Genomic DNA, 20,041 nt, shown 5'->3' on the forward strand with positions numbered 1-20,041 from the left:
GAAAATATATAAGAAACTGAAATACAAGTGTAAGAGACAGTTATGCATTATTTTCATTGTAGATTCAGCGACTTTTGAAAACTCATTACTTGTCAAATTAATGAAATATTTTTGTCATTTTCTTCATACATTTCATAATTCTTTTAGGATATGTTATAGACTGCCAGTGTCTATTTTTTTACCCCCACCATTTATGATATCTATGAAAAGATATTTTTAAACAGTTAAAATAGAAATTGTTCCAGTTTGCTACGTTACTTAATTCTAAATAAATATAGAAAATTCTTTAATATGTTGTAGGCATAATTTAAAATGTATCCAAAAATCATTTTATTTTGAGTGATCTTTTGTCACATTTATATTAAGATTAAATACTTTCTATTCAATTTTTGAGATTGTTCAGAGATAAAATCTGATATTAACCAGCGTTATGAAAAGTGGGAGCCTTATGATCTCCCTAAATTATGGAGTTAAAAATTTTAACTCTGAAAACTATCTAGCTGATTCTCAGATTTGTTTTCTGAGTAGCACACTAATGATAAAGTGTATTGACAGAATTATGGCCTATTGCAATTCATATTGTTTTGGCCTTTGAAAAGTTTGGTTAAAAATTCAGTCTGCAGCACTGCACAGCAGGTCCCTTTATTATAGAAATTGTGTATTTAAAAAAAAAAAAAAACATGAGCTAGGGACTTTTGTTTTACATTTTTGCTATCAATTGATATACCGTGATTTAAGCAGGTAAAAGAATTTTTATTGATTTCAAGATTAAATTTAAACATAGATTCTTCCATATGATGGAGTTTTTATTGCTATTTTAAAGATAGGTGTTGGGTCAATAATCTCATATAAACAGATGGTTTCAATTCCCTTAATAACAGAACGCCAGGGGCAGGCGGGGAGGGCAGAGGCGCAGGCCAGGTCGTGTTTCCACCCTAAGAAGTCATGTGTATTAGACACAGGTCTTGAAATGGTGGCATGAGATGATGTTGGTGGCCCTCTTTTCACTATATATTTTTTTCCTTTTTGTTTTAACATTTACCTTTTTTAATGGGCTGTTGTCATTTCCTATTCAACATTCTTGTAGAAAGCTCAGAGAGCTGATCTTTCTATCAGTTACAAACTCCCAAACTTCCAGATGCGAGTTTACACAACTCATGATGAAAGAAGGGTAGACCCACTAAAATTCTTTTTTCCAAATAGTAAGGTTCTTACAACAAATACTGTGGGTTCCATCTCAGCACCTCCAGTTCACTTTAATAATGATTAATATTTGCAATTATCAATGTTGTCAGATTTCAGGTGCTTATTAAAGGAGGTGTAAGGCCTTTTCTACAAGTGTGTGCTCCACTCTGTCAGGATATCGTCCTGAGGACATTTTCAGAGTTGGCACTTCCTGCACCCTGGTACTGCTGGGAGGAAGGAAAACAGGGTGGAGATAGGAGAAGCAGGAGAACTTGAGGTTTTGAACTTTTTCTTCTGAGCATCCCTTCCATGATGAGGTTTCAAGGGATCAATACATTTTTTTCCCCTGAAGACACTTAGTAATATGACTTATTTTTCACCGTACACCCCATCCCCCCCTTTTATAGTATCCTTAATCTTGGTAAATCCTGAAGTCTCCCTCCTCTCCGTCAATCCATAAATCAGGACCCAATCAAGAAGTCTCACATTTAGCTGCTGTGTGATGTTGTCTGTGCACCCTGCATAATCTGCAGAAATATTTATGTCACTTGCTGCCCACTATGGCAAAAGACTCCCTCTCTGTTCCTTTTTTTTGAAGTGTCTCTCCTCTCTACCTCTTAATTCAGTGGAGCATATGATTTAAGAACAATGAATCCTTTACCCACTGCACAAGAGACGAACGTTACTTCATGCACACGCAGGCCGCGGTGACTCATCCAGTTAAACGTAGCATTGTCAATTCGTATATTTAAATTCATATTCAGAGGTTCTTGGTTTCTGTTGTAACCCCTTTGGCAGGTCCCAACAGCAAGTGTGGCCATTGAGGGGGCGTCCGCCCTGAACCGTGCTCGTTGGGCTCACGGTGGCAAGGAAGTTGCCGTTGGGGACTCGGAAGGCCGTATTTGGATCTACGACGTCGGAGAGGTACATGTTATTCGGTTTGGGTGTTTTGATTTAGTGTTTTGGTGTTCAGGCTTCCTTTTTTTTTTTGGCTTGTGTATCTGGTTGAAATACCTAGTGAAATTTTTGGCAGCACCTTGTGGACCATGAGAGCCCTCTCGAGTACTTTTGCAAATTTCCATTGACTTCAGTGGGAGTTTGGGGAGGCTTCCTTGGGGCCTCCAGGACCCGTTAGTTAATGATCTGGCTACTTTCTGAGTGCTATAGAATTCCCAGCTATCCTGTGAGGAAGCATGGTCCTCTCTCCACCTGCACTCCCACCTACCCCACTTCCCCTGCCAATTTCATGAGAATGAAAAGTTTGCCAAATTCATCATGCTAACATTGAATTTGGAACTTGTTGTTTATTTTGAAAAGTCAAGCTTTAGTTGGTATGTCCAATTAAAAGGTATATACTATTACTCTTTAATTAAAAGTAGCCAATTAAATAGCTGAGGTGAGTCAGAACTTCGTACCGTTTTCGTGATATTCAAAGTTGTTATATGCAGTGTATACTTATCTGGTTTATCTTGTTATATGATGTATAAAATACTTCTGAATATTATGGCACACATCAGAAGAACTACATGTTTGATTTCAGATAAATCTCCTTGAATATCCATACTACACTTAGTTATTACATTACAGAACAATTTTATGGAAGCATACCTGTTTATTTTTACTCTGTGAGAAAGTGTTGACAAAAATCTTCATTTCTGATGGGGTGAAAGAAGTTTTTTCTTAAAGACAAACAAAATATTGAACTTTCAAGCCAAACAAAATAAGCATGTTGTGTAAATTGTGTTAGTGTAATATGAATCTAACATTTGCATTCCGGGGGGAAATACACCACGTTTCTAGGCGTAAATCCTACGCCCCAGGAGTGTGCTTTGAGTGCCTGGTGGGTGGGCAGAGCTGATCACACCGAGAAGGGTTCTTTATGTTTTCATCAATGAGCTTTCTACGATTTTGGCAGTCCTAGACGGTTTGTTCTACAGTGGAACTTTGGTGACGCTATATGGCAGAGTTGGTTGTGTTGAAACAAGCTGGATGGTGTTTGTGTGTGTATGTGTTTTTATATAGAGACAGAAACTGAATGACTTCAGAGATGGGGGTTTTCTGCTTGGGGATGTACCCCTCTAAGTAAAATAGCTGAAGAATCTCTCTGTTCACTGCATACTGTTTCACTAGACTCCCCCTTAACTACTCCTGATGCCGCCAGCTGAGTCATTCCAACAGTGACAAAGGCTCTGTTAATATTCATCCCCAGTGGTGAGAAGGAAATGGTCTGGTGACTACTGACATAGCTTGAAATCTTTTGAGAAAGAGAATGCCCTTCGGAACTGAGAGAATACCCTTCGGAACTGAAAATATTGCCAATACATTTCATTCTAAAGCCAAAATATTGCCAGTATTTCCTTCAGTGAATATTTTAGTCAGTGCATCTTTTTCATGGTCTTCATCAAAACAAAACTAAGCAGCAAAAACATGTATTCTACACCGGTTCATTTGTTTTAAAAAATTGAGAGGTAGAAAAGAAGGGAAATATTAAGAAACAAAAAAGTTTCTCTCTTTCCTTTGTTTATAATGGGTATAATAGCAGCAGAGAAAACAGATGTGCTCAGAGATGAAATGGTAGAAATAGATGAAATTTTAAAACTCCCTTCTCTACCTCCCTTGCTTATTATACATAACATTCCTTAACTCTTTTAGGAGTATATACAACATTGCTTTATCCAAGAGCACTGAAAAGTATAATAGTTCGACAGCCTGGTTTATTTAAAGTAAGGCATTTTGAAAAATCTGCATGTTGACCACACATACTTCATATATAAACATAATTCATATATACATGTAATACACATTTACACACACCACCTTTAGGCAGTAAGAAAATACAGCATAACATGTATACGGAATTTACTGCAATAAGTTATAATGTAGCCATGGGACAGAATTACTTGACTGACTCATAATTTGGGAGTATATTTGATTTTGTAAGTTGCTTTGACTGATATGTGGCTGCTAAAACGTCTTCGTACGTTGTTGTCATCATTTCTAAATTGTATAGTGTTGTTATACTCATATTTCCTCTATCGTACTAGCAGGTCAGGCTGGTTTTCATTTTGGTATTATTGCCCTTGCTTTTCTAAGTGATATTACAGACTATAGAAATGTCTGCAACTCTAGGCCAGTCTCACCTATTGTCTGGAGTCTAGACAGGCTATAGAAAAATCTCTGTGACATATAATAGGCCCAACTATTTGTAGGGTTGTTTATCCCTACAAATTCACTACCAGGAAAAAAAGGGTTATACAATTTTTTGAGAGAAGCTAATATTATAATCTTCTAGCCCTTTTCTGAGGGACCAAACATCAGGATAGGCTTATATATTTGAACAGTTCCTTTTGTATTGTTTGATCCTATAAAAAGTCATCTATAGCTCAGAAAAACTCAGACTTTACAACATAATTTTGCTGAAAGTATATATTTTCCTGAGTGTTTTTGTAACATATTTACAAATTTATCTCGTGTATTTTGGGGGAGAAATAAAGGGGTACTTTTCTGTCCTAATATCCTGTTCTAAGTTTCTGAAGACCAACTCTGTAGAGTTCCATGTCCTGAAGGGAAAGATGACTTTCCAGCAGCTAAGTTTAGCTGAAGCCCACTTGGGAGAGATGGTAGATCATGGGAGATACTGCCATGATGGTAATTATTGTTGTCTCGTTCACCAACCTGGTACTGATGGAGTGTAACTGTCCTTAAATGCTGTTGTGTTGTGTTGTGTTGTGTTAGTCACTTCCAACTCTCTGCAGCCCCGTGGACTGTAGCCCGCCAGGCTCCTCTGTCCTGGATTTTCCCCAGGCAAGAATACTGGAGTGGGTTGCCGTTCCCTTCTCCAGAGGATCTTCCCAACCCAGGGATCGAACCCCGGTCTTCCACATTGCAGGCAGATTCTTTACTGTCTGAGCCACCAGGGACGCCCCTTAGAAGAGAAGGGCACCCCGTAAACAGCACCCCGCCAGCCTTTGTAATCACCTACACTGTGGAAAACCAGAGTGCCTTTACAGCAACCTGGCCCATCTGGAATTCAAGGTCAAATCCAATACCGGTGCACGGCTGACAAAGGAGAAGGGTTTGGAGCAAGAAGTGACTTTCAAAGGAAAAAAAAATTTAGAGGAAAAGAAAAAGGATGTCATTGAGGATCAGACTGCCTGGAAACTGTGCTCCCATTATCTGTATTCAAAATTGGTCCTCCAGTCCCCATTAAAACGAAACCCATCACCAGGGTCACGCTGGCCTTTGGATAGAAAACCTGGCCTGTGGAACCTTCTAGGAGGATGATGAAACACTTTCAGGTAAGCCTTATAATACAATCTGGATATGAAAGTTGATGGTAGTTTTGAGAGGACACACTGTTGATCCATTTTCTTGGACCTCAGTACTTCAGATGGGTGTCTTGTCAGCCAGAGAACATCTCACACCCGTTCTCCTGTGGTGTTCTTGACCGAATTTTCTGTTAGGCTGTGGAGAACGGAGGTGAGAGCAGCAGGCTATCTCTCACTAAGGTCCTGTTTTAGAGCAAGGCTGGCTTCACCTGCGCTGTTGTCTCACAGGGCCCCATGCAGAGGAGCCCTGCTGCTGCTAAGTCGCGTCAGTCGTGTCCGACCCTGTGCGACCCCTTAAATGGCAGCCCACCAGGCGCCGCCATCCCTGGCATTCTCCAGGCAAGAGTACTGGAGTGGGTTGCCATTTCCTTCTCCAGTACATGAAAGTGAAAAGTGGAAAGGAAGTTGCTCAGTCGTGCCTGACTCTTGGCGACCCCATGGCCTGCAGCTCCACCATGGATGGAGGTTTTCCAGGCAAGAGTGCTGGAGTGGGGTGCCACTGCCTTCTCCGAGAGGCGCCCTGAGCTTGGTTTAAAGCTCTGCTGTCACCGTCCTGCAATTGTTCAGACATTTTCCAGCAAGATCCCTCATGTTGCCAGGTTGCACTGGGTCCCTCAGACTCTGTATTCAGTCTGGTCCAGGAGAGTATTGCTTTCAGTACCCTCACAGTACAAATCAGAAATGAAAAGTTTTGGTCTTGACGAAGACCATTAGGAAAGAGAAATCTTTAGAGAGGTGGTTAAATGTCGTACCTGCTGTATGATGTTATTATTACCTATTCTTTGCATGCATGCGTGCGTGCTCACTCGGGTCCGACTCTTTGCGGCCCCAAGGACCATGGCCCGGCAGGCTCCTCTGTCCATGGGATTCTCCAGGCAAGAATAATGCAGTGGGTTGCCCTTTCCTTCTCGAGGGCATCGTCCCAACACAGGGATTGAACCCGTGTCTCCTGCGTTGGCAGGCGGATATTTTTACCACTGTGCCACCCAAGAAGCCCAGTATTGATAGTCCCTGTTCCTTAGGACTATTTTAAACTGTTGGATGAGAAGAGCGATGTTTCCACATTCTCAGTGTCATGATATTTGGGCATTTGGTGGATATTCTAGTTCCCCTCCCCACAACCCTCTTTTGATCACATAATTTTAACTGAGAGTGTACTGAAGTTTTAGGGAGAGAGCACTATGATACCTACCTTCAGGTGGAGTTGAGAGGGACAGCCTTTCTCTGGCCCCTGAAAGGAGACTTCTGTGACTCCTGGTGGAGACAGCGCCATTCAGCCCAGGTCGCTGTGCCTTCCTGTGGGACCTGACATTCACCAAAGGGTACTGCAGAAAGGGACTTGATGTCACCAGTCGTAACAGCCACCTGCCTCGTCCCGTCCCAGCCGTGGTGCAGCTGCTGCAGGGAGTCCCAGCACAGTGCCCCCATGATCGTGCCCACCTCTACTAGGCACAGTTATCCTCCATGACTTTAAAGATGATGGCAGAGAGCAGTGGCTTGGATCCAGATTTACTGATGCAATTTATTATGAACTTCTGAAGGGGTAAACAGGGGATTGTGTGTGCGCTCACTGAAATCACCAGATTGAGTCTGTCCATCCTTTTTTTTTCTGTTACATTTAAATGGCAAAGGCATGAGTAACATCTCAAAGCCTATGAGTAAGGAGGTAAAGTATAAAACACAGTGTTTTCAGGTAGGCCACATGACGCTTTGTTTATACAACATATATTTTTGGTTGTTTGATTTTGGCATTGTATCTGGAAAATACACTGTACACATTTATTTTCACAGATAGGGGTCTATTTTCTTTGCAGAGCAGGTGCTTACCTCCTATTAGCATAAATGGAAGTTATATTAATTCTGTGAAAGACCCCTTTTATTATTTGGCTATAATTTTTATTCTATTCATGTATCTCAAAAGTTACTTAAATAGACAGTGGTTGCATGTACCACTTAAAAGTCAAAGATCTAAATTTTAAAATGAGCCCAGCACTTTAATAAGTTTGCAAGATTTTGCTCCCCAAACTATGGGACACCATCTGTTCTGGAGCTGTGTGATCCCATTCAATTAATGAAAGATGAGTAAGATAACAAGTCATAAATTAACTACAAATATAACCTGAAAATGTTGTATGTATTCTTCTTCAGACCTGTTAATCATTGTTGGATTTTTCAAAAATGATGTGTGAACACACATATTCTTAAGAATTAAAAATAAGAATTACTCACGGCCAAGGCTCTTTACCAAATAGCAAGGTTTTCTATATATAGAGAGAGAAAGCTGATTTCAACAGCACATGGGCCAGTGAGTGTAGAATTATTCACGTGTCCCGATGATTGATAACCAGCCTCGCTACCTGTCTTTCTTGCCGATGTGTTTTACAGAAAGCCCGTTGCCATTGTTAATGCTTCAGAGCAGTCACACAGATGCAGCTGTCATAAATATCCCCTAACAACTATGTTTGCTGCTTATCTGAATTAGTTAGAATGCTGTTTGCAGCCCCAGTTGTGAAAGAAGCAGTTTATCTTCTACCTCCTATTTCTTTCTTTTTCCATTAACCTCTTCTAGGGAAGATTTTGTTTTCAGTGGGGATAAATATGCGTAAGTTTCAAATCCCTGATTATATTCCTACAGTAGTCAAACGATAAAATTCCAAAATCATTTCGGCTGAAAGTAGAGTTGGAAAAATAAAACGGCAGCTGAAAAACTGTAATTTGGGAGATGAGGAAGTCTTACTGCCCTGGCTCTCTCTGCTTAGCATCCTGTTCACTCATTATCTAAGGGAATATGTATGAATCTTTACATTTTAACCCTGAGCTCTGGCACCATTTCGTGTGCCTTGTTTGCTGTGACTCTTGGGGGCCGAAGGAAAGGCAGTCATCTTATACAAATTGTAATAAATGCAGTAAATTTCACATTTGTCAATATGTTTAAAAGGGCCTTAAAAAATCTTGGAAGGGAAAAAGGAGAATATGAGATTAAATGCAGTCGCTAAAGCATGGTTTTAAAATGTTTATCTGAATCTGTTTTAAAGCTACAATTAAAAATTGGAATGAAAATTCTACATGGAATCCCAGTAGGAAAAATGACCTATGCAAGATACTTTAGAATGATGGTCAAGGTGTAATGTACAAGGACTATAAAAAGTGCCTCCAGCCGTTCTCACCAACAGCTAGAGTAAGAAGAAAAAGAGATTCCGTGAGCCATTTTCCTTGTACTTTAAATCGCTGATCAGCATAGTAGCACCTGATAAACTGGAAATATTGGGAGTTAAAAGAGTGTTTGAGCGATGCAAAATAAATAATAGACGTATGGTTTTTAAGTGGATTACACTGAGGCAATAATTGTTCGCTTCATGGAATGACTTCACGTTTTCCAGTAGGACAGGGCCTACATCCCTTTTCCACAGGAATTTATGCCCTGAATATAAATAATCCCCCTCTGTGGGGAAGGCTGGCATGCAGAACACAAAATACGAAGTTAAACTGAAATTTGGGGGTTGATTCAAATGAGAGTTCCTTAATGAAAAAGAACTGCACTTGAAATCAGTCGATTTAATTATTGTGCTTTATGAAAGTCATTATCCTCTGCCGATGACGAGCCCGATAGCGTGGCTAAGTTCTGGCAGTATCCAGGAGGAGAGGGGAGGGCAGAACTAGGCTCGGCTTACCAGAGTCCAGTTATAATTGCCCCGAACACTTGTGTTTCTCATTAAATGAGTGTGGCCGTAGATTTCTGGGCTCTAAGTCTTTCAAGTGCTAGCTTATTCTTCCGTGGGTTAAACAGTGTTTTTTCCTTCGCTAATGCTAAACACTTCTTTTGGTTTTTCCCTCCATGGAAAAGACTTATGTGATGCCCAAATCCAGATAAAAACTGAAAATCCAGATAGTTAGTGTTTTTAACCTGAATGTTTATTATCATAGCCACAAACCTGTACAGTTAAGTAAAAAGCACAAAGGCATATTTGTACGGACAGATTTGGGGTGCTAATAAATATAATTACATAAAATAAGCTACTTTGAAATAATATATTAGTTCATTTCCTTGTCATAATAAATTATATGTATTTGAAATAAAATCATCTGGTTAAAATATATGATTATAATTTTAGTGTTAACGTGATTTTTTTCTAGGAAAAGTATGTTAAAAAGAAAGTGCTATTTCAATTAATGTTATAATTATTCATCTTATAGTAAATGTAGTAGCAGTGGGTCTATTTTGATAATTACATATGTTAAAGACCATGATTAAACTAATTATTATATAAATAGTGTGCTTATTCAGGTAGCATTACTTTATAAATTTTCAAGCCACTTTTTTTTCTGAATTGATAAGAAAATACTTATGACTTTTATATATTACGGAGTAGTTGACTAAATGAAAAGAAAACCCTAATATCTAATTTTGTAAAAACCAAATTAATGTGTGCATAGTAATTTGCAATATTCAATGAGATTAATATATTCCCATTTTGGTGATAAATGGTCTTTGAATATAAACCTTCTGAAACAAGTAATAGTTTGTATAATTAATTAATCATCTTTATGATTCTTCTGTGGTTTCAAACTGTCATCTTCAATAGCAGTTTGGATTCTGAGGCAGTCATTAATTATAGTGTTAATTTTTTTTATGTCTAACAAAATTGTGTTTAGTTTTAGAATTTCAGAACTGCTAAATTTTATCTTGAAACATTACTGCCTAGAACAGTAGCCTCAAATCACGGCTTGGACCAGCCAAGCATGAAGCTGCTCCAGTCATATGAGTCTAGATTAACACTAGCCTGTATAGAAATGAAGAGTTATTTGTTTCTTCAGTAAGTATGTGTGTTCCTATTGGTATATCTGAAATAGAATATGAAATCAAATATCTGCCTATACATGTTCATGCATAAATATTTATGTGCCATGTAGGCTGGACGTGCAAAGTGAGGAAGTGAATGGATCATTGTATTCCACTTTCATGAAAGGTGTGCGTGATTTCTGAGACTGTCAGCTATCAGAACATCTTTTCCATTTCCAAACATGAATTATTTATCGTTTAGGGAATATCAGAGCTTAACACTGTAGGAGCAGTTTTGCATTCTTTCTTTTTAGGCTGGCGGATAAAACTGATCAGTGGGCCCGAAATTCTCTCTGATCTTCGTCCTCATGGTCGGCCAGTACTTTTGCAACATTTAGATAGAACCTTTAATCAGTCTGGCAGCCCTCCTCTGGTTAATCACATTCCTCACTAGAGTTTTTCTGATCTTTAGAGTGCACATCTACAGGTCCACAGATACTTACCCATTGTCGTCTATTTGAACAGGCCTAGAACAGTGCCTGGCACATACAGGCACTCAGTAGTAATAACCAGGTGAATGAATGTTTCACAGGTGAAGGTTAAGAAAAAGCTTACTTGTGTGAAGTGTTCAGACGGCAGCCTCCAACTTGTCTATAGATTGATGGCCAGGAAAAAATAACTATATTTGCATGGGAAAAGGTATGTAGAACATAAACTTAGAAAAGAGTGCTTGTTCTTCTTCTCCAATCTCTATTCCAGTTACTCTTCTCTCCTTTGCTTTGAAAAATGAGCAGTTGGTCACTAGCCATAATGAAAGCCTAACAGTTGACTCAAATAGTTGTTAAACCACTGGAAAAATGCTTCTTTTTCATTATGCTTTTTTTGGACACTATAGATACGGTAAATCATGAACTACATTATACAAATACCTCTTTTATGCCCAAACGTTCAGTAGGAGGGAATGACATTTCTTTTATTACCTTGGTAAATGTTTTTAAGGTGTTTAGCAATAAGCCTTCTTTTTTGTCAAAACTGCTTAGATGCAGTGGTTGCTAGGAATTTACCAGAAAAACTATAGTTAATAATATCAGAAAGAGAAAGGATATATGTTTAGTCAGCTAGTGTGACAGGTCAGTTTGAGCAGTGTATGCGCTCTCATTTCCCCGCCATCTTGATCTGTTGTGTTACGGAAAAATGGTGGTAATGAAGTTTAAAAAGTTTATTTTCCATTATTGCCCATCAGTCAAATGTCTTTAGCATTTTTTTCCATCTTTTGAACAGAGAAATAGATAGTTCAAAATAATAGAAAAATAATGCTTAAGACATTTCTAAAGAAGAGGGTGATGAGATTTTAATACTGATGTGAGCAAGGTCATCTTTAAGCCTTAGTGAATTAACTCTTTTTCAGCTGTGTGATTTTTTTTTTTCTTCTTCTCAGGTAAAAACTTTAGAATTTTGTTATGCACCCATGATGCTAAATTTTAACATGAAGAGTATTTCTAAATGTTCATTTTTTTTAAAGAACAGTGTTTAAAATGATTTCCTTTGACATTTGCTGGCTTATTGAAATTGATATAGGCCCATATTTGTTACTGTTTACTTTGGACTTTTATGTCCTACCTTTATATCTTTCCTTAATTGGGTGGTAATGGATTTTTTAAAAGTATTGTTCTAACAAACATGCTATAAAAGTAATTTAAAGATTCTAGGAAGAGAAGTTTAGCAGAAAGGTCTCAAGCTTCATGGGTGACTGAAGGTTCCCTTAGATGGGATTTTTAGATAAAAGAAATTCTTTCTTAACCAAAAAATAGTCAGATATCGTCAGACGCCCATGGGTTAGCATGCTGCTAAATTTCACAGAAATTTTAACCACTGACTGGTAATAGCAGATGCTACAGAATGGAGACTAATGTAACTTCTACTTTCTGGACTTCTCTGAAACTGCTGTAAATACTTAGTTACCGCACAGTATGCACTCTGGTTATATTTGTGTGCTCTCTACACTGCATTCTGGCTTGGAATTTTGGTTCGTGGTTTCATCCATTGTTACCAGTGATGGTAGACTCTCCAGAGAGTTAAATACAGTGGAGCTTGGTCGTTCCATTCCGACGGCTGTTTCATTGCTTATTACCTCCCACTCTGCTTCCATCTGTGTGTGTGGCAAAGGGAATTGTCCTAAAAAACATAGGCTTCCTCTGAACACAAATGTGTGTTTGTACACCAGTTAGTCCCCAGTCTCCTGAACTGGGGTGACATTAATAATCGTACTTTTAAAAAAGCTTTTAGAGCTTAGGAGGGCTTTAGCAGTTCTATAGAAATCCATGTTCATCTCCACAGTTTCTGTAAATGCATTAACAAACAAAAATATCAATGCTTATTAAAGTGAAAAGGTAATTTGTAAGAGATCATTTTTAAAAACTTTCATTTTTAGGTTAATTCAGGAGCTGAATTGTCATGTATCTTTGGAATCCATGGTTAACATAATCAGGCTTTTTTTTTTTTTTAATTGACTCCGTTTAATTGAAAGATTACAAAGATGCTGATGAACCACATACTCATGGAATATTCATCCTGAAACCTGGAGTCCTATTCATTTTGTTTGGTTTCTTAGATACATTAAGCATCATAAACTGAAATCACGGAACACTTTTTGTCTTAATTATCCATTCTTTTTTTTAAAAAAAGTAACCTACTTTTATACTAACCAAGGCCTGAGATATATTTTTACCGTAAAAAATATAGCATTGGGCTGGTAGGAGTTACTGCAGATAATGCAGCTATTTAAAATCAGCTGCTAGGTACTATAAACCCTTTAAAATTACTAACAAATGAGGGAGGTTTGACTGAGGACTGTTCAGAATGGTTAGCCACGTGCTTATAAAAAGGGACACATGAATGATATTTGTGTGTTTAACCCTGGTTATAAAAAGTCATTTGATTTTTATAAGAGCATGTTCAGTGGTTACAAGGCCTTACGACTTGAGCTAAAAATGTAGAATCCCACTATAGAAAGTGCCATGAAAAGGAAATAGCTTGATAAAACTGTACTGGTCATATGTGAAAAAGATGCATGTGTGTGTATGTATATGTTTACAAGGAATAATTATACTTTAATTTTTTAAATTAATAACACATCCTCTGATTCTCCTTGTGATCTGAAAGAACCCTTTCCCCACACCCAGTTCATAAACCGTAGCTATTATTAAATGTGTGACTGTCTAGGAAGTGATTTGTGTGGGCTTTTAAGAAAGCAAATGTGATAAAATTTAAGGTGTACTTCTAAACATATGCAGCTCTATATAGGTGAATGGAAGGAAATGGAAGAAAGAAAAAAGGAAGCAACAGCAATTGGAGGAGAGGGAATTAACATTAAGAAGGAAAAATATAGGGCAGACAACCTTTAGTCATGCTTTTTAATGTCCAGACATTGAGCTTAAACTCTTTATATTTGGGGGGAGGTCTTATTTAATATGCACAGTGGCCCTGGGAGTTGGTGGCCAGAATTCCTTTCTCGCAAATGAGGAAGGAGAGATCTGAGATGCTAGAGACATAAATTTCCTAAGGACACAGAGCAAATTATTGGCAGAGCTGTGAAAGAAATCATATCTGGATGATGTCTGAGGTTGAAAAAAGTCCTTCCTGGCTCCATTCTCAAAATCAAGTTATTATGCAATCTGTGGCAGTGGTTAGCCTAGAGAGTTACCTGGGGGTGAGGCAGGGGAGGATTTGGGGGTGGGAGTGCCCATTCCAGTGTGGGAGGAGGGCAGACCTGTGACGGCCTCGGAACTGGAGGGGTAGAGGGGAAGCGTGAACGGGATAGATTTTCGTGCGTTTCCCCCACAACTTTTGCCGTTTATTTCTGACCCGTGCATCTTTCAGGAACCTCAAAAGGTTAAAAATAATGTTTAGACTCTCTTACCAGGTGACTGAGAACACATGAGCTGCCTGCCCTTCTGCCATGACGCGCTGGCATTTATTCCCTGAAGGGGTGAGGCTTCCGATTGCCCCACACTGACCTGGGGCAAGTTACGTGGTCTGGAGCAAATCACTGAGCTCCCTGTCCTTCCATTTCCTACCTGTTAGAGGCCTGTTCCTTAAAGTCCTCACGTAGCAGACATTCGAAAGAATTCTTAAGGAAAACAGAACCATAAAAATAATATAGAATTGATATGTATGCCACTCGATATATTAATGTATCATTTTTAGGAATATGTTCAATCTGAGTGTGCAAAGAAAAAGAGTGCCTGGCTCTTCTGTGTTGAGTTCATGGTGCTTCATTAAATTACCTTTCTCATCCCCTCCGCATCTCTGCTGACACATGGGTCAGATGCCATTATCTCCATTACAGTGGAGGCAACGAGAGGTTAGGTGCCTGACCACGGCCAGTAAGCAAGCTGAGAGCAGGGCATAAGCTTCTTGTGCAAATCTAAGGTTCGTGTTACCTCCTCCGTAAGGCCAAATTGCTACCTCAGACACTACCTTTGGCCTTAGTTCCCTCAGCTGTAAATATATGGCCATATCCTATAAAAGGCATTTACTCTTAGAGCTGAGATTTGGTTATTTCAGGAATCAGTGCCCTGAGTTCTTTTGGCATAAAAATGCTTTATACATTTAGCGAAAAGCCAGAAAACAGTCATATAGTTGTCGGGGGTGGGGGTGGACTAGATACTGGTGAACCCTGAATATGAAAAAAAGCAGTAGGGAAATCTGAGTCATCTCTGACCGAGGTTGTGGACTTTGGCAGATGAATCTGAAGGCAGAAAATGTTTCCAGATCCACTTTGATTCAGTACAATACTGCTCAATTTTTACAACCTCTTTTTTATGGTATCCTTTGATACAACTAGGCTATTTGCTTCCCAGTTCTCATTTTTAATTGAAATTACTCATCACCAATAGAAACTTACGAATATTTTTCCTATCAGAAATGTCAGTTGTCTGAAAATTATTCTGAACTACCATTTTCCGGTGGGGGGTGCAATCTATAGTGATGGTCTAGATTTAGCCTTTAACGCCTTGATAGAACCTTGAAGAGATGCTGAAACCATGTCATTAACATGCCATTTGCTTCCTCACTGTTTGCGTGACACACAGCACATCCCAGGGAGAGTTGCAGTTGTCACTGTAAGAAGGTAAATTTTCAAGCACTTCACTTTCTGAATGTCAGTGAAGTTTAAAAAAAAAAAAAACTACGCCAGTATTCCCACATTTTGACCTAAGAAAACATGGTAATTAACATGCATTATCTTCACATGCCAGAATGATTAACCATCGTTATCTTCAGTCCTACCCTAGTGTCTGGCGTGTAGTTGGTACTCAGTCCATGCTGAAATCATTATTTAAAAAGACATATATATGCTAGTGAGCAGGGCATGACAGCAGTCTTTTTCTTTGACTAAGAAACATGACAGAGATTTTTCACTTACTTGATGATTAAGGCATTACTGGATTAAAAGTCTCCTAGAGAAAGTTTCAAATGCATTTGTGCTCAGGAGAAGAGTTAGGAGCTGCCAAGGGTAAGAAGGACACAATTCTGTCCAGAGAGATGCTATTTAAAATGAAAAGGGTGGTGGTCTTGTTTGTTAGGACACCTGTTCGGTCTTACCTACAAGTATTAAAATGGCAGAAATTATTAACTTTGGGTGTGGATATACAACCTGTGAATACACATTCACACATTCAAGCTAAGATTATACTTAAAGTGCTTCCTGATAGTGATATTTAATTCTAAAAATGGGGCAGTATGCAGCTCACCTTCTAAATCTAATGTTACAGTGATCTTGTTTTTCTTGTCAGCTAGATGAAAAAGTGTAATAGAACGAGGTAGATAAATTTAAGTTTCTAGAAGCAATTTTGTTTTCATCCTGTGCTAATCAAGCAAAGCAAACTAACATTTCTAGTGAGGAAAATGTTTGGCAAAATAATCAAAAGAAAGAAAACGTCTAATATTTTCCCAACCTAAGTGAAACTTTCACAGATAAAAAAGACAGTGAGCTATGTTAGAATATGGTGAAACATTTTATGTGGGTGAATCTGCATTTTTAAGGACTGTTATTTCCACCACTATGGAAAAAAGTCAAATGTGAGTTCTATGGTAGGGTATATTTTTATCAAAAACTTTTAAATTTGCTAAAACTCATTTTTAAATAAATAAACAGAAATCTGTTACATTTCTATATACTGAAATATTGGAAGAAGAAAGTAAAAAAAAAAAAAAAACATTTAAAATCACATCAAAAGTACCTACCAAGAATTTCCTGGCAGTCTAGTGGTTATGACTGCACTTTCATAATCCCAGGTTGTTGAACTAAGATCCTGCAAGCTGTGCAGTGCAGCCAAAAAAAAAATTATATATATATAAAACATATTTATATATAAAATGCCTAGGCATAAACTTAACAAAGGAGGTGAAAGATCTATATACTGAAACCTATAAAATATTGATAAAGGAAACTGAAGATGATTCAAAGAAATGGAAAGATATCCTATGCCCTTGGGTTAGAAGATTGAATATTGCTAAAATGGCCATACTACCCAAAGCGATCTACAGATTTAATACAGTCCCTATCAAAATACCCATGACATTTTTCACAGAACTAGAATGGATAATTCTAAAATTTATATGGGAATCTCAAAAGACCTAGAATTGTCAAAGCAAAACTGAGGTAAAACAAAGCAGAGACATACCTTCCAGACTTCAGGCTATTCTGCAAAGCTACAGTAAGCAAAACAGCAGATAGTATTGGCACAAAAATAGACATAGGTCAGTGGAACAGAAGAGCAAGCCTAGAAATAAATCCACACATCTACTATCAATCTATAACAAAGGCAGTAAGAACAATCAATGGAGAAAAGATGGTCTCTTCAACAAAAGCTGGACCACGTGTACATCAATGAAATCAGAATATTCCCTCATACCATATAAAAAATAAATCCAAAATAGTTTAAAGAATTAAATATATGACACCATAAAACTCCTAGAAGAGAACAGAGGCAAAACATTTTCTGACACAAATCGCAGTAATATTTTCTTAGATCAGTCCCCCAAGGCAGTAGAAATAAAAACAAAAATAAACAAATGGGACCTAATGAGACTTACACTTCTGCACAGAAAGGAATGGGAGAAAATATTTACAAATGCTGTGACTGAGAGAGGTGTAATAGCCAAAATATACAAACAGCTCATATAACTTAGTATTCAAAAAAAAAATTTTTTTAATGGGATTTTTCCCCAAAGAAGACAGACAGATGGCCATATAGGCACATTGAAAAAGTGCTCAACATCACTTATTATTAGAAAAATGCAAATCAAACCACAACTAGATATTATCATCTCACAATGATCAGAATGGGCATCAAAGAGTAAAAATAAAAGCCGAAGAGGGTGTGGAAAAAAAGGGAACCCTCCAACAAAGTTGGTGGGAATGTAAATTGGTGTGGAAACTATGGAAAACAGTATAGAGTTTCCTTAAAAAACAAAACTAAAAATAGTTACCATATGATCTAGCAGTCTCACTCCTGGGTGTATATCTGGAAAAGACAAAACTCTAATTGAAAAGGATACATGCACCCCAGTGCTCATAGCAGCACTATTAACAGTAGCCAAGACAAGGAAGCAGTATAAATGTTCATTGACAAATGAATGGATAAAGAAAAAAATGGTATAGATATATAATGGAATATAAAGTGAGAGTGAAGTCGCTCAGTTGTGTCTGACTCTCTGCAAAGTCCATGGAATTCTCCAGTCCAGAATGTAACTTAGCTATAAAAATGAATGAAATAATGCCATTTGTAGCAACAGGATGGACCAAGAGATTATTATGCTAAGTGAAGTAAGCCAGACAAATATAATATTGCCTAATGTGGGAATCTAAAAAATGACAGAAATAAAATGTATATGCAAAACAGAAACAGACTCAGACATAGAAAACAAAGTTATCAAAAGGGAAGATAAGGGCGAAGAGGGATATATTAGAAGTATGGTGTTCACAGATAGAAATTACTATATATAAAAATAATTAAGCAACAAAAATTTATTGATTAACATGGACAACTATATTCTATACTTTGTAGTAACGGAAAATGGAAAAAAGTCTGAAAAAAATAACTTTGCTGTACAACTACAACTACCACAATTTTTAACTATGCCTCAATTTAAAAAAAAAAAACTCAAAATTTTGGTGAAACCTACTTAATAAACTTAATGCTTTATTGTTAGAAATATTAGAATTACTAGTTTGATTTCTTAAAGGGAAAGGACCTCTGAAAAATTCATTTTTAAGAAACTACATGTGCAACTTCAGATGTCATAAATGATACTCAGTTCTGTCCTATCCTGTATCTGGTTGCAAAGTCAACCCTTCATGTTTCATAGTGTTTATTAGAGTTGTTTCTTGACAGTCTTGCCATGACCACCACATGAAACTATGTAAACACATGGACCTGGGTTTTTTTAGGATATATTTTCTATAGATTGCTGTCAATAAAACATTACATATAGCATCATACAGTAACTTAAATTTGTGCCATTTTAACTAATAATAAATGTAGTTTTATGTTTAGGAGTCAAACCCCTAGCCTATATCACTTTCATTAGTGAGATCTGCTTTCTTCCAGTATTTAATATTATATGAAGTTACGAGGTGTTTCAGATTTAGCTTGATTCTCACCTTCTGTGAGATAAATTCATAAGTATGTTATCATGATTGGCTTTTGTCTCTTCCTGAGCTTTTTGTTTTGTGCTTCATTGGGGTGGAGGGTGCTTGGTCAGGAGTTGGAGGAGAGAGAGAGGAGACCTGTGCTTTCATATAAATGTGGTGTAACCCATTTCTGCTCATGCTTTTTGTTAGCTTTTTCATATAATTTATTTTGAGGACTTCATTTCCCCAGTGCAGTATTTTCTAAAATTGAAGAGAAAAATGAAGAATAGTGGAACACAGGAAAAGAACCCAAAGTAGAGAAAATGACCTGAGCAGAGAGGTCATCGTGCCACTCGAGACGATCGTGAACTTGTGTCACTGTGTGAACGGGAATGTGGATTCATTGCAATAACTAGGTTAAGCATTTCACCACTCAGAACTCACTCCTATGACTAAACCACAATTCTTGTTAGTATTGCATTTCTCAAAATAACAACTAAGAAGGTAAGAAGTACCCCCCCAAAAAAAGTTGTTTTAAGAAAACAAGCACCTGTATATCATTTGCAGAATTATATCCTTGAAACCACCTGAAGACCAGAACACACACTGAAGGATGTACTTTGCAGGGTGCTGGTACGACTCTTTAATAAGTTGTCTTGGATAGATCGTATCTGAGAATACCAGCCCCTGTAATAAAAATGCAAAGTTCTAAAAGTTTGGCTTTATACAGTAAGAAATTTTTCAGCTGTAAAAGTGATCTCAGAGTTCAGATTTGCTTGCTTATTTTTGAAAATGTACACTGATTGGGATGAATGTGTTATTGATGTTTATGACATCTGTAGACGGATTACATCTTGTAGGGCAATCCTCTGAGTAAATGGCTCTACAGTTGAAATAAATTTTATTCTATATGAAAATCATTTGGACTTCTACTTGATCCTGCTTCTCATCTTCAAATAACTGTTTTATTCCAAACACTTGCATGGTACCTAAACACTTCATCTTTGGATGCCGTGTAGAGAAATCATTACCCTTCAGCTCAGCTCACAAAAATTCATGCATGCGATTTGTGTCAGATGGGATTAATTTTTCTGCTTACTCAGTTGTGCG

General features: G+C 37.7%; 1 protein-coding gene across 3 annotated transcripts in view; it reads left to right on the forward strand.

Annotated features, from left to right (window-relative positions):
• The window catches only part of DYNC1I1 (dynein cytoplasmic 1 intermediate chain 1), a 402,011-nt gene that overhangs the window by 380,524 nt on the left and 1,446 nt on the right, over nucleotides 1-20,041 (forward strand). For all 3 annotated transcript variants that reach the window (XM_040260479.1, XM_040260481.1, XM_040260482.1), the window contains one exon: nucleotides 1,984-2,109. In XM_040260479.1, the coding sequence (XP_040116413.1) occupies nucleotides 1,984-2,109 (126 nt within the window). The remainder of the gene's footprint in view (nucleotides 1-1,983; nucleotides 2,110-20,041) is intronic.

Source organism: Oryx dammah, unplaced genomic scaffold (assembly GCF_014754425.2).
Source record: "Oryx dammah isolate SB20612 unplaced genomic scaffold, SCBI_Odam_1.1 HiC_scaffold_18, whole genome shotgun sequence".
Lineage (NCBI taxonomy): Eukaryota > Metazoa > Chordata > Mammalia > Artiodactyla > Bovidae > Oryx > Oryx dammah.